The sequence below is a fragment of the Onychostoma macrolepis genome, chromosome 03, assembly GCF_012432095.1.
Source record: "Onychostoma macrolepis isolate SWU-2019 chromosome 03, ASM1243209v1, whole genome shotgun sequence".
In the NCBI taxonomy this organism is placed as follows: Eukaryota; Metazoa; Chordata; class Actinopteri; order Cypriniformes; family Cyprinidae; genus Onychostoma; species Onychostoma macrolepis.
In genome coordinates this window covers 21,874,578-21,896,152 of record NC_081157.1, presented here as the reverse complement: position 1 = coordinate 21,896,152, position 21,575 = coordinate 21,874,578, and the positions used below count along the sequence as shown (strand labels likewise).

Below are 21,575 nucleotides of genomic sequence, written 5' to 3'. Positions count from 1 at the left end.
CTTGAAATTAAGCAGAGTGTTGACATTTGTGAGTTCAGTCCAAACGTGTAAATGACAAATGCTTCAAATGTTTTTGGGAGCTACATACCTCTTTGTGTTTCTCCATCGTAGCATAGAGTTTCTGGGATAGATCATTGGAGACATTTGGCATGCCCGGTTTCTTTTTATTGGCTCGGCTCAAGCTGCTCTTGTTCTTGCTAGTCTTCTTGCTGTTCTTTTTTTTGGCATTCTTGCTGTCACCATTGGTAGCCTAGACAGTCAAAAAAACATTAATCTTAAGCATCAAGTTAAAATAATCAGGTTTTAAGAATACATATTAAAGCAGCTGCACTAGAATTTTATCATCAAGTCAGAAACAAGAAAGGACAGTAGCAGTCTAAAAACTCAAAGTGTGTTCAGTTTTTTCTAGAAGTACATTTTAAAGTTACCTAGTTCACACAACAATTTTCTTCCTTTGGCACTTGAGTATGTTTTTACCCCAGTACAAAATGGTTACAAATCTGAGTCAATCACTCACGTCAATACTTTCACTAGAGGTGTTGTTTTCCTCTCTCTTCCGTTCTTCCTCCTCCTGTTCCAGCTCTTTAATGCTCTCCTCCAACACATTAGGCCAGAAATCACCTTCAAAATATGGGAGCTCCTTCGCACTGGTCAGACGATCCTCTGTTGCCTGCTTAAAAATGTCCTGGGTGAGGAGAAACACGCAATAGTTAGTGAAGGACTTTAAATAGATGACACATTGCTGTCAACAACAAGCCAAACAAGGGAAAAGACTATAGTGCTGTATGCTGACTCAAGTCTAAACTTTTATTATTGTCACCCAGAAGTACAGCTGTCACAGTACCTTGTAGTCGTGTATAATTCTCTCAGCTACTGCTTTGTCAAGCATCTTCTTGTACCATTCTTGTAAGCGTTTAGGTTTGGGAATCTTCTGATCCGATGGGTGGCAATGGAAGATGTAGTCGTCACCTTCACTTGGTGGACAAGCCCAGATGTGGCCAGTGACAAACCCCATTTTTTTAACATACTCCAAGTATCCAATTAGGATCTCGTGATAGACTCCGGTTCTCAGGTGACGGGGTTGGAAAAAGTGCACACTGTCAAGGTAGGAGATGTATACGCGTCTGCATGGAGAGAGAGAGAGAGAGAGAGAGAGAGAGGATATTGCTAAGTTACTTGTATTTCTCAGACACTCTTGTAATGTTATCCACATGAGGGAAGATTTTGTGTGTGCCTGAAGATGTGTGACTGTGTCTTTGTTATTTTTAACCTTTGATTGGGTTGAGGGCAGTCAGAGCCATATTCTTGTACATGCATTCCAAAGAAGCAGACATCTGTTCCATCAATATCTTCAAATGCAAACAGAGCTTTTGTCCTGTACGGGAATGACTCTGACATCTCGCCGCTATCAACAAACCTGTAAAAGACAGCCAGTAAATTCTTTAGATCTTTTCATGGTGTCTATTGAAATTGTTCTTTTTTAAAAAGACAAAAGGTAATTTTTAATTAAGCAAGCGTGAATATTTATCATTTTTCAGTTTCATAATCAAGGATCCATTCATTAATCCACATTGCAATACCCGAATGTGTGTAATATATTGATCCAATGTTGTTTTTTCGTCCTCCTAAAGGCCTTTAAAACACAAAACACCTTTAAGTCATTCATTTTCAATGACAATTAATAGGTGTCAACGATTAATCGACAATCAAATAATTTTCGACGAGATGCAATCGATTAAAGCTATCAATAGTCGATTCAGCAGTTTAATTTAGGGCTGCATGCGTCTCATGTGCAAAACACATGCAAGCGGCTGCGAGTGATGGTGACGGAGCTGGATCTTTGGCGAAAATAATTCACTAACATACAAATTATGCTTTTAATGTGATCCAAACTTTAAAAAGTAGCTACATTAAAACAGAAACAATACAAAGTTATTTTGTATCGAAATGTAGTAACTAAGTCATGTTTAATTATAATTTCCGCAGATAAATATTTCGTATCGGGCTCTGCGCTTTGACAGGGCTGCAGATAATTCATTCCTACAACTTGTTAATTTGTGACCACTGTCCATGTTTCATATTTGTTCCCTAGAAAACCCATGATTTAACTAAAATGAGGGAATGAATTAAGTCATAGGAACAAATTCTTAATTCACGGCCATGAAATCTTTAATTTCCCCCCACGCTTACCACAGTAAGAGATGCGAAAACAGTCATTAAAAGTAAACGACAATGAAATAAACCTGCGAAATTAGAGGGTGAGACTTGGGAAAAGAAACAATAAATATTATAAATAGTGGTGGGCCGTTATCGGCGTTAACGTGCTGCGTTAACGTGAGACTCTTATCGGGCGATAAAAAAAATATCGCCGTTAATCTATTCTCAAAGTTGGGTTGGGAGCTGGGTCTATACTACGCAAGCTATGATGACTTTCACCTCGATATTTTAGCGCGGATGTATACCTAGCCGATTGCACTGTAGGGGGCGAGAACGAGTCTTCGAACCTGTGTGTATGCGTGCTAACATGGATGCAGCTATGAAGCCGCCGGGTTTGCTTCAGGGGAAATTTATTTTTAAGAAGCCAATGGAAATCGGCAAGTCATTTCTGTCTCTACGTTACATGGTCGCGCTCTCTGTATCGCGCGCACAGCGGAGTTCCGCCCCGGTTCGCACACGCACACACACACACACACACACACACAAACTAACGTAAGCGCACACACAAGTGGGCACACTCCCACTCCTATTTGTAAATATTAAGCCGCAAAACGTCTATTTAAATATGACTTCTGTGTGTGTCTGTGTTAATGTATGGCGCAGACGCACGGGTTTGTTCACTACTCATACAGAAGACCGCGTACCGCTTGCAGCGATATTAACGTCTGTCGTCTCACTAAATGAGGACATAAATACATGAACAACATCTCCAGAACTGCTCTGAGAGTCACTTCACGAGCACTCGAGCGTTTCATTTGAGAAAAACTATCCTCACGGCAACCCGTCAAAATAAAAGTTCGGTTTCACTTGAAGACATTGGGCAGAACGTAATAGGCTACTACTACTAAAACTATTAAAACCTTATCTTTAAGGAATAATCATACAATGTCTTCAATGTTATTATCAATATTAAATTCTTGATGACTGCTAGTTGTTTACTTATCTACTTGGCAGAATTCAAATGAGCCATTTTAATCTAGATTAATTCCAAGATTACAGTGAGATTAATCTAGATTAAAAAATTAATCTATGCCCACCACTAATTATAAAATTTGTATACAACCAACAAAACAAAGCCACATATGGATTTAAATGTATCGGACAGCATGAATGCAAAAGCATGGTCACGATGTAACATTTGCCTGCTAACCCATTATTTCTCTTATAAACAAAGCTTTGTACCTCACTTATGTCATAATACTCACATTAAAAATGTTTCATGTGAGCAGCAGTGTGTTTTGCCGCAGCAGCATGTCTACATCTACCACAACCCTAAACCTACCCTTACAATAATGCAAATACAGTAATTATGTTGTGGCTGTGGCTAGAAGGGATACAGCTACCGGAAACCAACAATAAATCATTTTTTCTACCTATTAGATTGTTTTATTAATCTCTACACCTACCCCAACCCTAAACCTACCCATACAGTAATGCAGATACATTAAATATTGTTGTTCAGCATGAGAAAAAAAAGTGCTCTCTTCATTATATCAAATGATCATAATCACATCCATTCATTTTGCAGTCCTTCTAGCCTTTTATTTAGACTAAAAACCCCTTTAATTCGTGCAAGGAAGCTGGCGTTTTGAGTGGCATTGGCATATCCTGTCATGCAGGTGACTATATGCCACTTCAATTTTACACTAAGGTTAACCATAATTATCAATTAATTGATCGTTAATTTAAACGACGATCGATCATGGAAATAATAGAAAACTGACATCCCTACTATTTACACAACAGCGACTGATGGTGATACAATGCAGTCATGTCCAAAGTTTAGAACAGTTTTACTTTATGCAAATGAGCAACAAAGCAATGAGATTGACTACAAATGTGAGTGAAAAAGCATCCCAAAGTGCAACAGTGATGCGTAAACTGTCTCCTCTGAGATACTGCACTTGAGTGCAAGCAAGATGAAGATGTTATTGTTTACTGTGAGCAATTCATCTGCCCACATACATAGATATAATTTTAAACATATATGGAAAACGCGTGGGAATTCCAAGAGAGTTTGATTCATGCATTGTAATAGTCGTTCATGTGCATATGAATTGCATAGTGCTGCAATTTCCTTGGAAACACTTCCCCCTCAAAATGGTTTCTTGACAAAATAGAGCATCTTAATTTTACCATTTATGACCAGAAGCTACGGAAGGCCACAAATAACGTTTGAAGATAAACAGTGTTACTCTATTGTAGTGTTGTCAAAAGACCCGGTACGTCGGTACAAAGTCGGTACTAAAAAAAATGAAAACGTCACGATACCAGGTTTTTTTAAGTACCGGTGGTACAGAGAACCCGGTTCTTGACGCATACGGCCCTATGATTTCCGCGATGCAGAAAACGCGGACGGAATCGCGGAACCTAGTTTAAAAACGGAATTTACAGTTTAACACGGAATGTCATGGAATTTGTCAAGGTTTGGATGAATTAATCAAAAGTAGGTCATTACACTTAAATCAAATCGCGATATGGACTAGTATCTGTAAATATTAAGCCGCAAAAGTTGATTCAAATACGAATCCTGCATGTTCTACGAGTGAGTGAATGGCAGAGACGCGCGGTTTTGTTTACTACATACACTGAAGCGCGTGTGACGCTCGCTGTGATTTCAGCATCTGCCGTCTAAATGAGGACATAAATACATAAACAACATCTCCAGAACTGCTCTGAGCATCACTTCACGAGCATTTTACCGTTTGATTTGAGTAAACTAAACCAGCGTCATATCATATACACACAGAAATTTAAAAGGTATTCACGAAATATATTAGGCTACTATTATTTGGTAGAATTGTATGTGATACTACTACTACTACTACTGTTTAAAAAATTAATAAAACTTTTTATTTTTTTAGTAAGTAAATTCACAGAATATTTAGTAATAGCAATAGTAAATCCCCTTTATTTACCAGAAAATAAAAAGTGTTTCAATTTCATTAATTAAAAGACCAATTAAATTTGGGTGAAACTTGTTTACGGTTTTCCATACTTGAAAAACTAAGAAACACAATTTTAAATAAGCATAAAGAATAACATTGATTTTTTTACATTTTATTTTTGTTTTGACTTTATTAATAAAAATAGTGTTTTTTATTTTTTTATTTAGCATGTTTCTGTGTTTTGCTTTGGTACCGAAATTGGTACAGAGAACCGTGGATATTCACTGGTATCGGTACCGAATACAGAAATTTTGGTACCATGACAACACTATTGTTAACTAAAACTGAAATTAAATCTATTCAAATTAGTTTTTCGACAAATAAATCTGAAAATGTAAATAAAAATATTAAATGAAAAACAAACTTCAAAACGAATGAAAATTAAATGCTGCTTTGGCAACTAACAAAGAAATTACTAAAACTGAATTAAATTAAATCTAAATACAAATATTAAAAAAAGAAAACAGTCGCATAAATGACTTTAAACAAACTAAACCTGAAATGAAGATGAAAATATAAAAATAAAAAGGTAATCCAAAATAACAATAATATCAATCTCATATACTATACAGGTGCATCTCAAATTAGAATGTCGAGGAAAAGTTTATTTCAGTAATTCAACTCAAATTGTGAAACTCGTGTATTAAATAAATTCAATGCACACAGACTGAAGTAGTTTAAGTCTTTGGTTCTTTTAATTGTGATGATTTTGGCTCACATTTAACAAAAACCCACCAATTCACTATCTCAACAAATTAGAATACTTCATAAGACCAATAAAAAAAACATTTTTAGTGAATTGTTGGCCTTCTGGAAAGTATGTTCATTTATTGTATATGTACTGGTATGGAAGCCCAGGATTCTTTGACAGTGGCCTTCAGCTCATCTGCATTTTTTGGTCTCTTGTTTCTTATTTTCCTCTTGACAATACCCCATAGATTCTCTATGGGGTTCAGGTCTGGTGAGTTTGCTGGCCAGTCAAGCACACCAACACCATGGTCATTTAACCAACTTTTGGTGCTTTTGGCAGTGTGGGCAGGTGCCAAATCCTGCTGGAAAATGAAATCAGCATCTTTAAAAAGCTGGTCAGCAGAAGGAAGCATGAAGTGCTTCAAAATTTCTTGGTAAACGGGTGCAGTGACTTTGGTTTTCAAAAAACACAATGGACCAACACCAGCAGATGACATTGCACCCCAAATCATCACAGACTGTGGAAACTTAACACTGGACTTAACACTTCTCCACCCTTCCTCCAGACTCTAGGACCTTGGTTTCCAAATGAAATACAAAACTTGCTCTCATCTGAAAAGAGGACTTTGAACCACCGGGCAACAGTCCAGTTCTTCTTCTCCTGAGCCCAGGTAAGACGCCTCTGACGTTGTCTGTGGTTCAGGAGTGGCTTAACAAGAGGAATACAACAACTGTAGCCAAATTCCTCTACGCGTCTGTGTGTGGCGGCTCTTGATGCCTTGACCCCAGCCTCAGTCCATTCCTTGTGAAGTTCACCCAAATTCTTGAATGGATTTTGCTTGACAATCCTCATAAGGCTGCGGTTCTCTCGGTTGGTTGTGCATCTTTTTCTTCCACACTTTTTCCTTCCACTCAACTTTCTGTTAACATGCTTGGATACAGCACTCTGTGAAGAGCCAGCTTCTTTGCCAATGAATGTTTGTGGCTTACCCTCCTTGTGAAGGGTGTCAATGATTGTCTTCCCCATGATTGTGTAGCCTAGTGAACCAAACTGAGAGACCATTTTGAAGGCTCAGGAAACCTTTGCAGGTGTTTTGAGTTGATTAGCTGATTGGCATGTCACCATATTCTAATTTGTTGAGAATTGGTGGGTTTTTGTTAAATGTGAGCCAAAATCATCACAATTAAAAAGAACCAAAGACTTAAACTACTTCAGTCTGTGTGCATTGAATTTATTTAATACACGAGTTTCACAATTTTAGTTGAATCACTGAAATAAATGAACTTTTCCACGACATTCTAATTTATTGAGATGCACCTATAATAGTGTATAAATAATACTAACATAACACCGGTTAGGGTGTACAATAGTAAATGCCTACTACAACATCTATTTGATGACCTTCAATAATGAAATCATTATGTTAACAAGTCTATTACTGCATGTAAGGTTATGGGCCATTGTTAAGTTTCATAATAATCACAAGGACAATTTAGTCACAAGAAATGAAGCAAACAGTTCCAAATTCAAAGTCCCCGAACCTTAAAAGGAAAAACAATATTTCAGAATATTCTGCACTGTCCCTCACCTGGACTTCATGCCAGGTTTGACCTCCACCACTTTATCAGAGACGTGAACCACACGGATGGTGACATCACCGGTTTCGGGATGACTCTGGCGCTTCAGGTACTCGTTCACTTTTGTCTCCAGGAAGATACCAAGCTTTGTCTGAGGAAGCCCTGGAATAAGGAGAAAGAAAAGCAGGGAGTTTAAAATCCAATGCAATATAAATGCAATTATAGCATTTTAAAATACATTATGACAATTCGTTAACATAAAACAGTGCAACACGGCATATTCACTCTTAAGATCTGCCATTAAATCTTATTACACGGCTCTCAGAAATGCTTGATTCTCATTAGCCAGGCATGGAATTCTATACTCAAAAAAGTTAAACAAAAGGAATTTTTTCCTTTTCTACTTACTCTTTGCACTGTATTTATTCTCCTTCCTTGTTGCATTGGCCTTTTTCAGACATCCATCACAAACAAACCTGATTGAAGACAGAGCAGGATATTTGGAAACAGAGCGTTACATCTCTGTATATACGGTTAACTCTGCATTTACAGATACAAGACAGAACAGTAATAATCAAGAAGTAGTAGTAACAAAGGACATCAAGTTGTCCTATGTCTTCCATATTTACAGTAGCTCAAATTGTCACAAAGCTCTGAAAGACGTTTACATTTTTTAATTTGACCATTAATTAGAAGGATGGATATATCTTTTATTAATGCATATATATCTGTGTGTGTGTGTCTGTGTCTGTCTGGGCGTTTCTTCTGAGGAGGCAAGGGAGGGAGTGCCTCCTCAAAACATTAGAAGAGAAAAAAAAAAAAAAAAAAAAAAATAGTACAAAAATAAAAACACAATTATTACAAAATATGACATTAAAAAAAGAGTGTATAAATCACTTTTTTTTTTTTTGGATAAACATTGTCCAACAGCGACACCAGCAGGTAAAGCTACAGCGGGAGTCCGCGTCTCTCTCTAGCCTCTCCTGAGCCCACTGAGTTTTAACATAAGTGTGCGGTTGATTGAGAATGAATGGGGGAAAAGTCATGTGAGAGGAGGCAGTGACCGACAGGTAGAGAAAGGGATATGAGTGATAAATAATCAATGCCTAACCTGATGAAAAAATAATTATTTAATGTTATCCATGTTATATTTCATCTGTAGCAACACTGTGAACTTTTATAATAATGATACGTTTGGTCATTAACTTTTAAAATGCATCATTATGCAAACACATGAGCAGAGTTTTCAGCATGATAGACCCGCGATGTGCCTCTTCATTTCTCTCCAACACCGTAGGAAATCAAATTAAACGAAATGTGGACGATGTTAACTGTGACAAGATGATTGACAGGGCAGTTTAAACAGTTACAGGATGCACGTAACTAAGCAACAAAGCGTCAGTTAAAGACGCAGCTATGACCAAGTAGTATGTCCCAAAGCGTGCCTACTATTCTGCTACATACTCAAAAGTATGTACTTTTTCTTCACAAAAAGAGTACATACTTTTAGGTAGGGATGCACCGATACCACTTTTTCCAGTACTCGCCCGATACCGATACTTTTATTTTTGGTACTTGTCGATACAGAGTATCGATACCGATATTTTCATTGCATTTGTAAATTTTTTAAATATTGGGTACAGAAACCAAAAGAGTATGTATAATGTTAGTTGTTTAACTTAATTTATCAAATAGATACAGTCAAACCAAAATTTATTCAGACACCTTCAACATTTCTCACGTCTCACAGTTTATTCGCTATAGTTTATGGTAGTAAAATATAACAAGAACTCAGAGTTAAACTGTGTCAGAACAAATTCAGCTCGATAATATCAGATAACTTTAACAAAATTATTCAGACAGCTGTTAGTATGACCATATTTACACAACTATCAATACTTTGTCAGGCAACCCTTAGCCTTAATGACAGCCTGTAGTCTCCTGGGCATGCTGTCAAGCAGGAGCATGCAAACCAGAACTTCAGTTTTTTTCCCAGACTCGGTCTGAATAATTTTTGGTTCCAAATTTGTATCAATTTTATTGGTAGTCCACTGTATGAAGAATTTTTGGATATAATATGGTCACAGTTTACTTTATTTTGCTATCCTCACTTACATAAATTAACTATAGTGTCCTGCACCCACAAAATATCAAAAATTATATTTGGTCTCTGAATAACTTTTGGTTTGACTGTATATCCTTCGATTATTTTCACACTTAATTATGCACATTAAAATGTATTTTACAAGTTTTTGTTACTTTCACTGTTCTTTTTTTTTTTGCTCTATGGTACATCATGTTTAATTCAATTGCATTAGAGCTGCTAAAATCACGCGTTTTGCTGTAATAATGCAGGGAACCACTCGTTATAAATCTCCTAACTGTGATATTTTCAGAAATAGAAGTCGCATTTTTCTTTGCTTTTCTTTCTAATGCAGAAACACTCATGAAGCAAGCAAAACATGCACAACGTGCGCACGTATTTGTACTGGTGCAGAATGAGAGGGACAGTACAGCCTAGCGCATTTCACACAGGCTGCTAGTTTCACTTTCGCCAGAAAGTCGTGTATGCTTAAGGTTGAAAATAAATGTATTTTATAGTGAATGCCCCTATAAATTGTCTTATATTTACGATTCAGTTTTAATCCAAGTGATGCATGCTATGTGAGCGAACATCAATAAAGATCACAGAAGTGCGCGCGCGCTCTCTCCCTCCCTACCGTTAAGTAACTTGTGCATTGTTTTGCTTACTTGTTTTTGACATATCCGACCGAACTACAAAAGTTCCAGTGATGTCTGTGAGAAAAGTATATTCACTCGACACAGGACTTTACCGCCTCATTTCAGAACACCACTGCACACCACTGGTATGTATATTTGTTGCTTTAAATTCATGAATCAGGGTTGTATTTAACAGGAAAAACCCGGCAAACCTCATATAAAATATATTATGGCTAACTTTATATTAAGTTTCACTTTCTCAGGTAAGGCCTTACATTCACTAACACTCCATTTTTTAAACCCTATTATGCACTAGAATGTGTCAAATAGAAGTGTGCTCAAATAAAACTAGCTCACCCCGACGGCCATATCGTCTCATTGTGCAGAGCGCATATCTGATGCATTTTTCGACCACAATCGGCACATTCCAGCAGTCTGTAAAGAAAAATCAGAAAACAAAGATCAGACGATGGCAGCAAATCCAGGCCTTGACTAAAGCTTCAGAACAAGCAAACTGAGATGACACATTTGGACAGAGAAAATATGTACATACAGTTCAGGGTCGAGGGTGTCGTTCTTTTTCCTTTGAAACTGATCTTTATTGATGGACCTGAGGAGAGGAAACGAGACACAGAGAGGAGGAAGCCGCCCAATCGAGTGGGTCATGAGAATCACTGAACGAACGCTCTCCGGAGGAATAGCATCACAACAATAACAATGAAAGAGAAGATCAAAACACAAACATTTAGACGGTTACTCACGTTTGAGGCTGGGTTGGATCGTCCCCCAGGGATACATTCTCCCCTTGGATTTCGTTGAAACACTTCTCACAGAAGTGGTACCTGTCAGCAAGAAGCCCATATTTGGGTGAACTAGACCGTTCGCCAAGAGCACAGCCAATCACAGTGAGGGCACGTGGAAGCAGCCACCAATCAGGGCAGGGCAGGCCAGGAGACAGGCACACAGGAGAAGGCAGGTTCGTCGCCGGGAGCAGCCAATCATGAAGCAGGTTTTTTGTGTGGGCAGATTGATTGATTGGTTGCGTGTAAATTTCGGAGCGGATGATTGGTCACATCAAAGCAGGCCAATGCAGACATCACAAGCGTTAAAAAAGGAGGGAGAGAAAGGGAAGGGGGGGAGGAGGAGGGCAGAATGAATATTTTAAAAAAGTGTGAGAAACAAAACCGTTATGAGGGACAAAGAGCTACGTGTTGGACAGGTGGAGGGGTGGGTCAGATGTAGAAGAAGAAAACTAAACCAAAAGAGAGAGCAGGAAGCCGAGGCAAAAGCACAGACGGTCTCCCTCGCGTCTGCTGAGCTCTAAAGCAACCGTGACGCCCAGAGAAGCGAGGGACAACAATGGACTGAGTGAACGAACTGATGAGAAGAATGAGAACAGGAGCAACAGAGACCCATCATCCTTTCAGGACATTTTAAAGAGGGTCCCAAGATTCGCTACTAAAACAACGTGTGACAGATCAACAGTTAGTACGCCCTGTAGTTGGCAGCATGAATGAAGTCTTAGCCGATTTTGAAATACTGTACTTTTGGGTGAATCTCATTAAACACATCCAGGTCATATTTTACCCTAAAAATAATGTTCCTTGCATAAAGCAAATGAAGGACCATTGATATCTGACATTACCATTTTACAAAATTCTTTATTGAAATGCAGCTTAAAGGCATCACAACATTGTGACTTGACATGTTTTATGTAGCCTCTTTATATAATGAAAGTAAGGTTCAGATTAAGTCTAAGGTTGCCAAAGTTATACCAAATCTTAAGCTTTGCACAACCCTAGTTTGTTTACGCCGAAATCTCTGATTCTGGTGAAAGTCTTTGCCAGCCAATGCGAATAAGAATTTAGCTGTTCGGATCTAGGACGTAACTCAGAAAACTGGCAATGATTTTCACTAACACATTAGAGGAAGAGCACCGCAGTCGTTTTGGTGCTTCCTTATTAGCACTTTGTTATTTTGTGCTTGTAGCTACCAACTGAGGTAATCAACACAAATACTTGCCAACACACCTGTTAATTGTCAGTACACCAACAAAACGTCAAAACACAACTGGAGTCAAAAATGCAGACCCTCTTTAAAATGGCCGTTTAAAATCAGAAAAAGAGCAGAGATGTGAAATGTGGTCTATTTTGCCACCGAAAGTCAAATCAACAGGCCTGAAATTCAACAACACCCTGATGTGGGAAATATGTGCTCATAGCAGAACAGCGTTTACATTTTTACAAAGCACATGAAAACAGAGCTTTTAAAAATACTCACCTCGATCTTTTTACATACAAATACACAATGTAGTGAAGTACTATTAAAGTGTTCAGAAAACAAACAGCTTTCATAATACTTCATTCTAGCACTGGGCCGCTTTATAGCAGAGCTTTTAAGGCTGCCAGGCAACATGAAATTGATTTTAGGCTGAAATGCAAATGATCTACAATAGTGTGACGACATGCCTGATGGGGTCAGGCAATTACCCATCAGGCCACATTCACTGTGATATAACTATTCGTATGAATTCAATAACTTGCTTCTGTTTGTATGCATAATATAGACTCATTGAACTTTCAAGTGGTTATTCTTACGCTAATAGGTTTGATAACTCTGTATTTTAGTGGCTGTACTGCACAGTATTAAGCTATGGGTGCGAGTGACTGTGTGTAGAGTGGATACGGTGCAGGGGTGGGCAAACTTTTTGACTCGAGGGCCACATCAAGTTTTCCATGTTAAGTGAGGGGCCGCATAATATGTTTACAACAAATGAAGCTTTGATTTTTTTTATTATTCTAAAATCGACACTCACTTACTACTGTACTGTATGTATACTTGTACTATTTTTTCACGAGCACTTTATGACATAGATAAGGTGCATTGGTGTTGCCTACAAGTCAATTGATGTGCAAGATGCATTTTATCATTTCATTCAGAAATAATGTAAAATAAACAAAACGTTTACAAATATTAGAAACATGTATATTCCCAACACTCCACAAAAAAAATCCTGTAAATTTAGCAGTGTTCAGAATAGAAAAAAATAATGAAAATATAAGTAAAAAACAAACAAGTTATAGTGGCATTCAATATAAATATATATTATAAACTCCCAGCCTAAATATTTAAAGCGAAACTGAAACTAGTGTGTGAGTGCATTTTCTAGCAACTTGTCGTTCGTTATCAATCCTAATGTGCGCGCTTTGTGCTTAGCCTTGTTTGCTTCAAGTCGCCTTGGAAATCACAACACGTTTCAGATGAAAAAAAAAAAAAAAACGCAATTTAGAATCTAGAAAAAAAAAATAGTACTATATCCATTTTCATAAACGTGTGTGAAAAACAGAAGGAAGCACATTTTGTATTTGTCAAAAATAGACTAGGTTTTTGAAACGTGCCGCGGCGTAGCTGGTGTAAACACAAGCATTGATTCGAGTAGCCTCGATCAGCTCCAGCACTACGGTGTAAACCAGGTGTTATATTCACTACAGGCTACAGCGCCATCTATTGGATTGTACTGATATTGCATCAACTTCGCTATTTTGGACCAACTGCCTCACTGGCTGGATGAAAACGCCCATAGTTTGCCCACCTCTGCAGATTTGTATCATTTTTAAAAATCCCTCGCGGGCCGTAGTTTGGACACCCCTGATATAGTGTGTATAATACAGTGGATATAGTGTGTATAATACTGACCTGTTCTGATAACTGAAGTATGCAGCATCTCGAGGGATGGTACACAGCTGTTTGCCATAGCAGCACAGAGTTTGAGGAGAAAACTCCAACTGAAAGAAGAAAAATAGGTAACGTTATAGAGGGATTAAAAAAGAGAGAAAGAGAGGAAGAGGAGAGTGGGGTAGCAATATCCCATTAGTTTTAGCAAGAAACCACAATGTACTTCATAATGTGCCAAATACTACAACTTAACTGTGGTAAAAACGCTGTTATAAGTGTTTTCCTGCTTTTTTACATAAAAACAGTAATATGACATGACATTTCTTATTGTTTAATAAAAAATAATAAAAAAAAAACTACAAAAACAACAACAACAACAAGTAGTAGTAGTTATAATAATACATATTTAGCATACATTTACGACAAGTATTAACTTGCATTGCTGTTGTGGTAATAATAATAATAATAATAATAATAAAACAATAATAAATGTTGTATATTAACATTTAATATTTAATACAAAAACGTATGGTATTATATGGTGAAATTACAACTCTTCTAAATAAATAAAGTATTTTAATACATATTTAACAAAACATTTAACATACTTGCTGGAATTATTCTTATTAACAGTTCTATTGTTAAATAAGTTTGGTATTATAAGGTAGTACATTATAATTCATCTTAAGTAGCAGCAGTATTTAACATACATTTAAGATACTAACTATACTGTTTGCTAAAAAAGACTTATAATAATAACAATAACAATAATAATAATAATAATACCCTGGACCACAAAACCAGTCTTAAGTGTCAATTTTACGAAATTGAGATGTATACATCATCTGAAAGCTGAATAAATAAGCTTTGCATTGATGTATGGTTTGTTAGGATCAGACAACTATTTGCCCGAGATGCAACTATTTGAAAATCTGGAATCTGAGGGTGTAAAAAAATCTAAATATTGAGAAAATCGCCTTTAAAATTGTCTAAATGAATTCTTAATGCATATTACGGTAACACTTTACAATAAGGTGTCATTTATTAACATTAGTTAATGCATTAACTAACATGAACAAACAATGAACAATGCATTTATTACACTATTTATTAATCTTTGTTAATGTTAGTTAATGAAAATAAAGTTGTTCATTGTTAGTTCACAGTGCATTAACTAATGTTAACAAACAACTTGTGAGTTTAATAATGCATTAGTAAATGCTGAAATTAACTAAGATTAATAAATGCTGTAGAAGTATTGTTAATTCTTAGTTCATATTTACTAATGTTGTTAACTAATGAACCTTATTGTAAAGTGTTACCCATATTACTAATCAAAAATGACGTTTTGATATATTTACAGTAGTAAATTTACAAAATATCTTCATGGAATATGATCTTTACTTAATATACTATTGAAAAATCAATCATTTTGACCCATACAGTGTATTCTTGGCTATTGCTACAAATATACCCCAGTGACTTAAGACTGGTTTTGTGGTCCAGGGTCACATGTTGTTTAATTAAGTTTTGTATTATATGGTAGTATATTATAATTCTAAATAGAATATCTTTTAAAAAAATAATTTCATTTAATACAAATAAGTTTGGTATTATATGGTATTGTGTTATAATTATTCTTCTAAATACATAATATTTGTATTTTTAATACATATTTAACATGCTTGCTGGCATTATTAGGGGTTCAAGCACATAGTGCTGAAACCCTATTGTAATTGTTAGGATTTTTACTATTATTATTTTTCTGCCATAAAACCGTAAGAAACTTGGCCAAATGACAGAGCTCAATTTGGGGAGAACCTGACAAAGATTCATCCCAATCGGACAATAAGGAGTGCTACAGCCAACAAAAAAAAAAAACACAAAACTGCTCATAACTCCTAGACCGTTTGTCATAGACTCAGGTGTCTTATATCATTGTAATCCTTGGCTCACAACAACAAAAATGATTCACCCCCATTATATATTGCAGCTATATTTATTATTATTATTGTTGTTGTTGTTGTTGTTGTCGTCAATAATAATAATAACAACAGTTCTATTGTTAAATTAGTTTGGCATTATAATGGTAGTACATTATAATTATTCTTAAGAAGTAGTATTTAACATACATTTAAGGTACTAACTATACTGTTTGTTGAAACTGTTATAATCATAATAGTTATATTGTTAAGTAAGTATATTATCATTCTTCGTCGTCATATTATTAAGTATCTAAACATACTTTTAAGGCACTCAATATACTGTTTGCTGAAATTGTTATTATTATTATTATTATATAAATAGTTAAATATTATAGTAGTATATTTTGGTTACTTTAAAACCAGTGAAATCTGATGGGTTGAACCACATTCCTTTTATTAAACTTATTAGTAAAGAAAACCAAACCAACAAACACACACGGCTCACCTTCCTTCCACAGCAGTAGCCCAACTCCTGCATGACAGGGTCTATTTCCTGTTCAAACACCTCAGCCAGTTTGGAGCAGTATTTATACACCCGTGACGTCTTCCTGTTATACAGCCAGGCGTTATTGAACATCAGCCACACGTCGTCCACGTACTGCCAGGGCTCCTGGTACTGACCCGTGTCCAGCTTACGCTTGATAGTGGACAAGTCCATGGGGTTTTTCACTATGTCAAAGTAGTCCTGGAGAACGGAGTCCAGAGCGCAGATGAAGTTCAACATCAGGTGAAATGGAGTTGCAGTCGGACAGAGCGAGGGACGGCGGCCCGGCGGGTTGAGAGTCAGGGGGAGAGAAGAGGGTGCAGGGGGACAATGTTGAGCGCTGTAGAAGAGGTTCACATGCACAAACAGAGAAAAACGTAACAGACTCCCACTGCCTCGCTCAATTCTGTACCCTATTTCTCTCTTGTTCTCCCATACACACAAATACACACACAAATCTCAGGGCCAGCAGCAATGATGGCAGACATCTACTGATGAACTGGGGTGGGCAAAAGTATATGAACATAATATGATCAGATAGTAGGCTGAATCGCATTCAAGAAATGCCAAGAAAATTATATTTTGCATTTTGAGCTCATTTTTAAGACCTTTCAGATTTTGCATTGTCTTTAAAATTCATGACAATTAAACTTTATTAATGACAATTAACCCTCCAATGCTAATGAAATATTACTAAAAATACAACAGTAAGTATATGTTTGAAAACATTTGCAGTAATGAATTTATGATTTGAAATAACACTTTCCAAAGGTTCCGTTTGTTAACATTAGTTAACCACATTGGTTAAACTAACAACAAAAAAACACTGTTTATCTTGATTTGAAAATACTTCATTGATTTGACACACACACACACACATATATATATATATATAAGATTATATAGTTAACAAATGGAACCTTATTGTAAAGTGTTACCATAATGATAACTAGTATTATTATATTTTTTATCCTCATCATTATAATTACTTTAACAATTAATATTATTATTAATATAAATTTTAAAAGAATGAAGACATTAAATGTCTTTGAACTGTCACAATGATGCTACAATGCAAAAAAAAAAGGTCCTAAAAATAAGCTTTATGCAAAATATAATTTATTGTTTTTCTTTTGATTTTGGGGTGAAATGAGCCCAGCATTTCTTCATAATATTAACTTGTTAACCATTATGACTGTAATTTATTATTATGCTCTGTCATTATTTTTAGCTTGGAAACTGTATTTAAGAAAACATTTACTAATTTTAAATCCAGGCTTGGTAGAATAATATCACATGTGGAGGAATGAATCCATTTGGCCAAAAAATCTAAATAAACTGAGGTTTCATAGGGTGATGTTGGCAGGGTTAGCATTTAGGGTACAGTAAGCTGAGGTGAGTACAAGCGGGGTGATATTAAATTACAGCAGCATAACTATGAGCGTTTACACCACAAAGCACAGCTGGACTGGCTTCTTTACAGTCCAACAGCACAAGTCAAAGGCACAGGAGAAATACAGTCCTTCAGGTGTCAACCCCACCGTATTCAGGTTGTGTGTGACAGAGTCAAATTATTTGGAACTAACTTGTGTTTCTTTATCAAAACTTTTGTTTTTAGGGAAATTTAGATGAAGGTTTTGGGCCACATCAAAATATCTTAGATCTTGAGACTCTGCAGGGTGCCTGGCAACTGACAGATCTACAGAACCATACATTAAAATATGAATATGTACAGTGATTACAATAATGGCCCCCTCATCTGTGTTTACACGACCATATGCGTTCTTTGAGAAGATACGATGGGGACGACACAATGCCAGGACAAACTGAGGCGTTTCAAACAAACAGTTAGACCAGTGAAGAGAGTGAACAAACCCAATTATTTTTCATTTTCAGGGTTTACCGTTTGACCAATAAATTATGACTTTTAAGTTTTATACATATTTTGTTCAACTTAAGACTCTTCAATTTTGAGGTCAAACATCTCTCTCTCTTTGTCTGTAATGTTTGCTTGTCACACCTTAAATAGGGCCGGTGCCTCATCCAAACAAACCACTGATAAAGCAGCAAAATAACCAGAAAAGCAGGAAACTCATTTTAATTTTCGCCACTTTGTAAGAATCCAAATTAACTGATCCCATCATACAACACAGTAATCAGTGGAAGAAATGTGTCTCCTTAATGTAAATGAAAGAGTTGTACTCGTCAGTAAAATTATACCAATTATACAATCAGTAAAATTTCATCTGCAATGCTGGTTATTGATAAAACTCTGGGGAATGATGATAAACTAAAGAATGAGGATATTATATGGCAAAATAAAACAAGTGCAATGGTTTGAAGCTCAGGTTAAGATAATGAAGTACATGGAGTTTAAGCAGATGAGAGCAAAAAAAAAAAAGATACTAAATGCAGAAAATAATGCCAGCGCAGACTGAGAGATCTTTCAGAGCCATTTCATTTTATTAAAGCCCACCAACCAGCAACATTTAAGACTTAATGCCAACTGAACATTCAAAATGAACTAGTTAGAAGTACCAGTTCATTTTCACCAAATAACTGTTTTATCATTAAATAAAATGTTAGTTCCAATTTGATATAATCTTAAAACTACAATTCTCAGTTTAAATACATTGCGTAAATAAAACTAATTTATAGCTTAAGTGTGTAATCTCTGGCATTAGCAACATAACTAGTTTATAAAAATCTTTAAAAACTATTTGTTGCCCAAACACATCCCAGACTTGCCAAACACCATTGGTTGAGTCACAGTTGTGGCGTTGGGCTGGTCAAAAAAAATTATTATAAAAAATGGCTCAGCACATTAATTCAGGGTTTTAATTTCAAAACAAATCACAAACTTCAGCTTTAAATTTTCCTGATTTGAATATGGTCTAACATAATTTTCTGTCTATGTTTTGACAAGATGAAGACACAAAGCACAAGAACAGATGTTCATAGTCTGCGCTGCCTTTTATTCACTCATGTTTTCTGACAGAAACGCTACAGAAGCAAGCTTGCAACGTCTCTCTCACGTCCAAACACAATGTACACAACAGCAGGCAGAAGAAAGAAAGAGAGGGGGTAAAGGAAAAAAACAAACAAAAAAAAAAAATAATAATAATAATAATAATAATAATAATGAGACTAGAACTGAAAAGTGCTAGGTTTTGTAGCGTAATGCGTGCCAGCGCAGGCCCTTACCAGGTTAGTTTTGTTACTAGTTCGAATACGTACGGGTATTCCCAGTAACTGGGGGTCCACCGGCTGCCGGAAGGGCAGCGACTCTGGGTCCTGTCTGTACAGAGCTTCCAGAGTGGGCATTAAAGCCTGGCGGAGCTCGTCAGGTTTAAAGACTGATGGAGAGGAAGGAAATAAAGGTAGCAGCGGAGTCAAGAATCAGGCACATATTCATATGAAAATGATGAGTATTGATTTCAAAGCAGTGTTTGTCCTTCATATTAAACTGAGGAAGGAACAAGCACCTGCCGATTCTAGATCAGAATTAGTAGATTTCATGCAATGAGAACTCATGATTTTCCCTACATTTAGCACCATATACATTTAAATCACAATATAAAATAACAGCAAAACCATTGCATGTTGTAAGATGCTTTGGTTAATGACTGTGTGCAAATTATATAAGAACATCTGCAGGGTCATTAAAGGTGAAACATGATTTCTGTGCCACTAACCAAACACAATCAGAAAATCTTGTTGTTGAAAAAACATTTTTAACAGTTATAAACCACAATTAATCTATCAAATTGATCACATTACACATTTTGATCATTTGAAAATCAGACAAAAAGACAAAATTGTGTACTTAGAAGCATCGAGAATGACAATCAGTTATAAAATGGAGACATAGCCTACAAAAAGCTTCAGGTTTAACTTCTCCGGGATGGTCTACCAATGGATTTTTTCCCAGAACATTATATCTTCATAGAAAAAGGTATTTTTACATTGAAAAAAAACACAACACCTTAAAGGACAAAAATTTTCATATAAAAGGTCTCCATGAATGTGTGCGTTAGTTTGTTTTACCTTTCTTCTTGCTTTGTGTGTTTGCGGGAGTGCTGTTGGTTCCCGCAGCCTCTTCCTCTTTGGGTTCGATTTTGACCTCCGGCTTCTTGTCCTCGGCTGTCGACCCAATAGATGTTTCCATTGGCTCGGTCTTACATTCATTGCCTGCAGGCTCCTCCTTCTTTATGTTGCAGATCAATCAAAATAAGGTTAGAGACAGAATTGAAATACAGACTGAAATACTATACATTAACAGATGTATAGTTTTCCGACTCACCTCTGGTTTCTCTTCAGTCTTAATCTCAGTCTTCATGGCAGCCATTTTCCCTGAGGCCTTATCCTCGGTCTCATTCTCATCGTCGTCTTCCTGTTGTTTGACCTCAGTTTTGGGGTCGAGTGGGGCGGTGGGCTCGGATGATGTCAGCTGCGAGCTGGGGTCAGCACTGCTGTCCGAGGCAGGAGTTGAGGCCTGACCGTCCGCCGTAAGAGATGACTTCTGGGATAGCTGAGGGGTGGAAAAGAACAGCAGATTAGGAGAACGACCAATGGCGAACAAAAACAAGAAGGAACAACCAATAAAAACCGCTGATTAAGAGAAGAGTAAACAAACAAAATGAGGGAGGAACAGCCAACAAGGCACAGCAGATAGAGAGAACAGCCAATGAAAAGTTAAAGAAACATAACAGAGAAATTGGCTAAATAAGAAACAAATCAGGAGGAAGGCCAACAGCAAACAAAAACCAGGAGGAACAGCTACAAAAAATAAATAATTAAAAAATAAACAAAAAAACAATAGCTTAGGATCAAATAGAGATCAAATAAGACAAAACAGCCAATGGCAACCAAAAATCTGAAGGAACAGTCTATAAAAAAAAACAGCAGCCAATGGCAAACAAAAGGAACAGCAAATAAAAAAGTTACAGAAACTAGAGAAATGTGTGTCTGAATGAGAGAGCAGCCAATGAGAAATAACAGTCAGCAGGAAACGCCTAATACAGAACAGTCTATGGAAAGCCAAAAAAACAAATGTCAAAAAAAAAAAAAAAAAAACAGCAATACAAATAAAGAATATGAAGGAAATATTAGATTAAGAGAGCTTTCATGCTGGGCTTGTTTGCGGTGTTCCATTCTTCTATCAACCCTGTGCGTTTTTGTTTATTTTGCGTCATCACAATCAAGCGAATTGTGACAGAGTTCCAAAGCAGACAAACAAAACAGAGAAATTCATCAGACCATATGAAATTAGTTTTA

At 36.4% G+C, this 21,575-nt stretch overlaps 1 protein-coding gene across 16 annotated transcripts in view; it reads right to left on the bottom strand.

Moving 5' to 3' along the window:
- Window positions 1-21,575, bottom strand: part of ep300b (E1A binding protein p300 b) — a 44,079-nt gene that overhangs the window by 5,287 nt on the left and 17,217 nt on the right. For 9 of the 16 annotated variants that reach the window (XM_058770996.1, XM_058771000.1, XM_058771006.1 and 6 more), the window contains exons 15-28: window positions 20,602-20,829; window positions 20,346-20,505; window positions 19,503-19,654; window positions 16,260-16,499; window positions 13,851-13,939; window positions 10,916-11,026; window positions 10,708-10,764; window positions 10,512-10,589; window positions 7,842-7,909; window positions 7,445-7,595; window positions 1,271-1,417; window positions 845-1,124; window positions 518-685; window positions 89-250 (exon numbers count right to left, since the gene is read on the bottom strand). In XM_058770996.1, the coding sequence (XP_058626979.1) occupies window positions 89-250; window positions 518-685; window positions 845-1,124; window positions 1,271-1,417; window positions 7,445-7,595; window positions 7,842-7,909; window positions 10,512-10,589; window positions 10,708-10,764; window positions 10,916-11,026; window positions 13,851-13,939; window positions 16,260-16,499; window positions 19,503-19,654; window positions 20,346-20,505; window positions 20,602-20,829 (2,091 nt within the window). The remainder of the gene's footprint in view (window positions 1-88; window positions 251-517; window positions 686-844; window positions 1,125-1,270; window positions 1,418-7,444; window positions 7,596-7,841; window positions 7,910-10,511; window positions 10,590-10,707; window positions 10,765-10,915; window positions 11,027-13,850; window positions 13,940-16,259; window positions 16,500-19,502; window positions 19,655-20,345; window positions 20,506-20,601; window positions 20,830-21,575) is intronic. The other 7 variants (XM_058771005.1, XM_058771007.1, XM_058771013.1 and 4 more) reach the window with 3 other exon arrangements.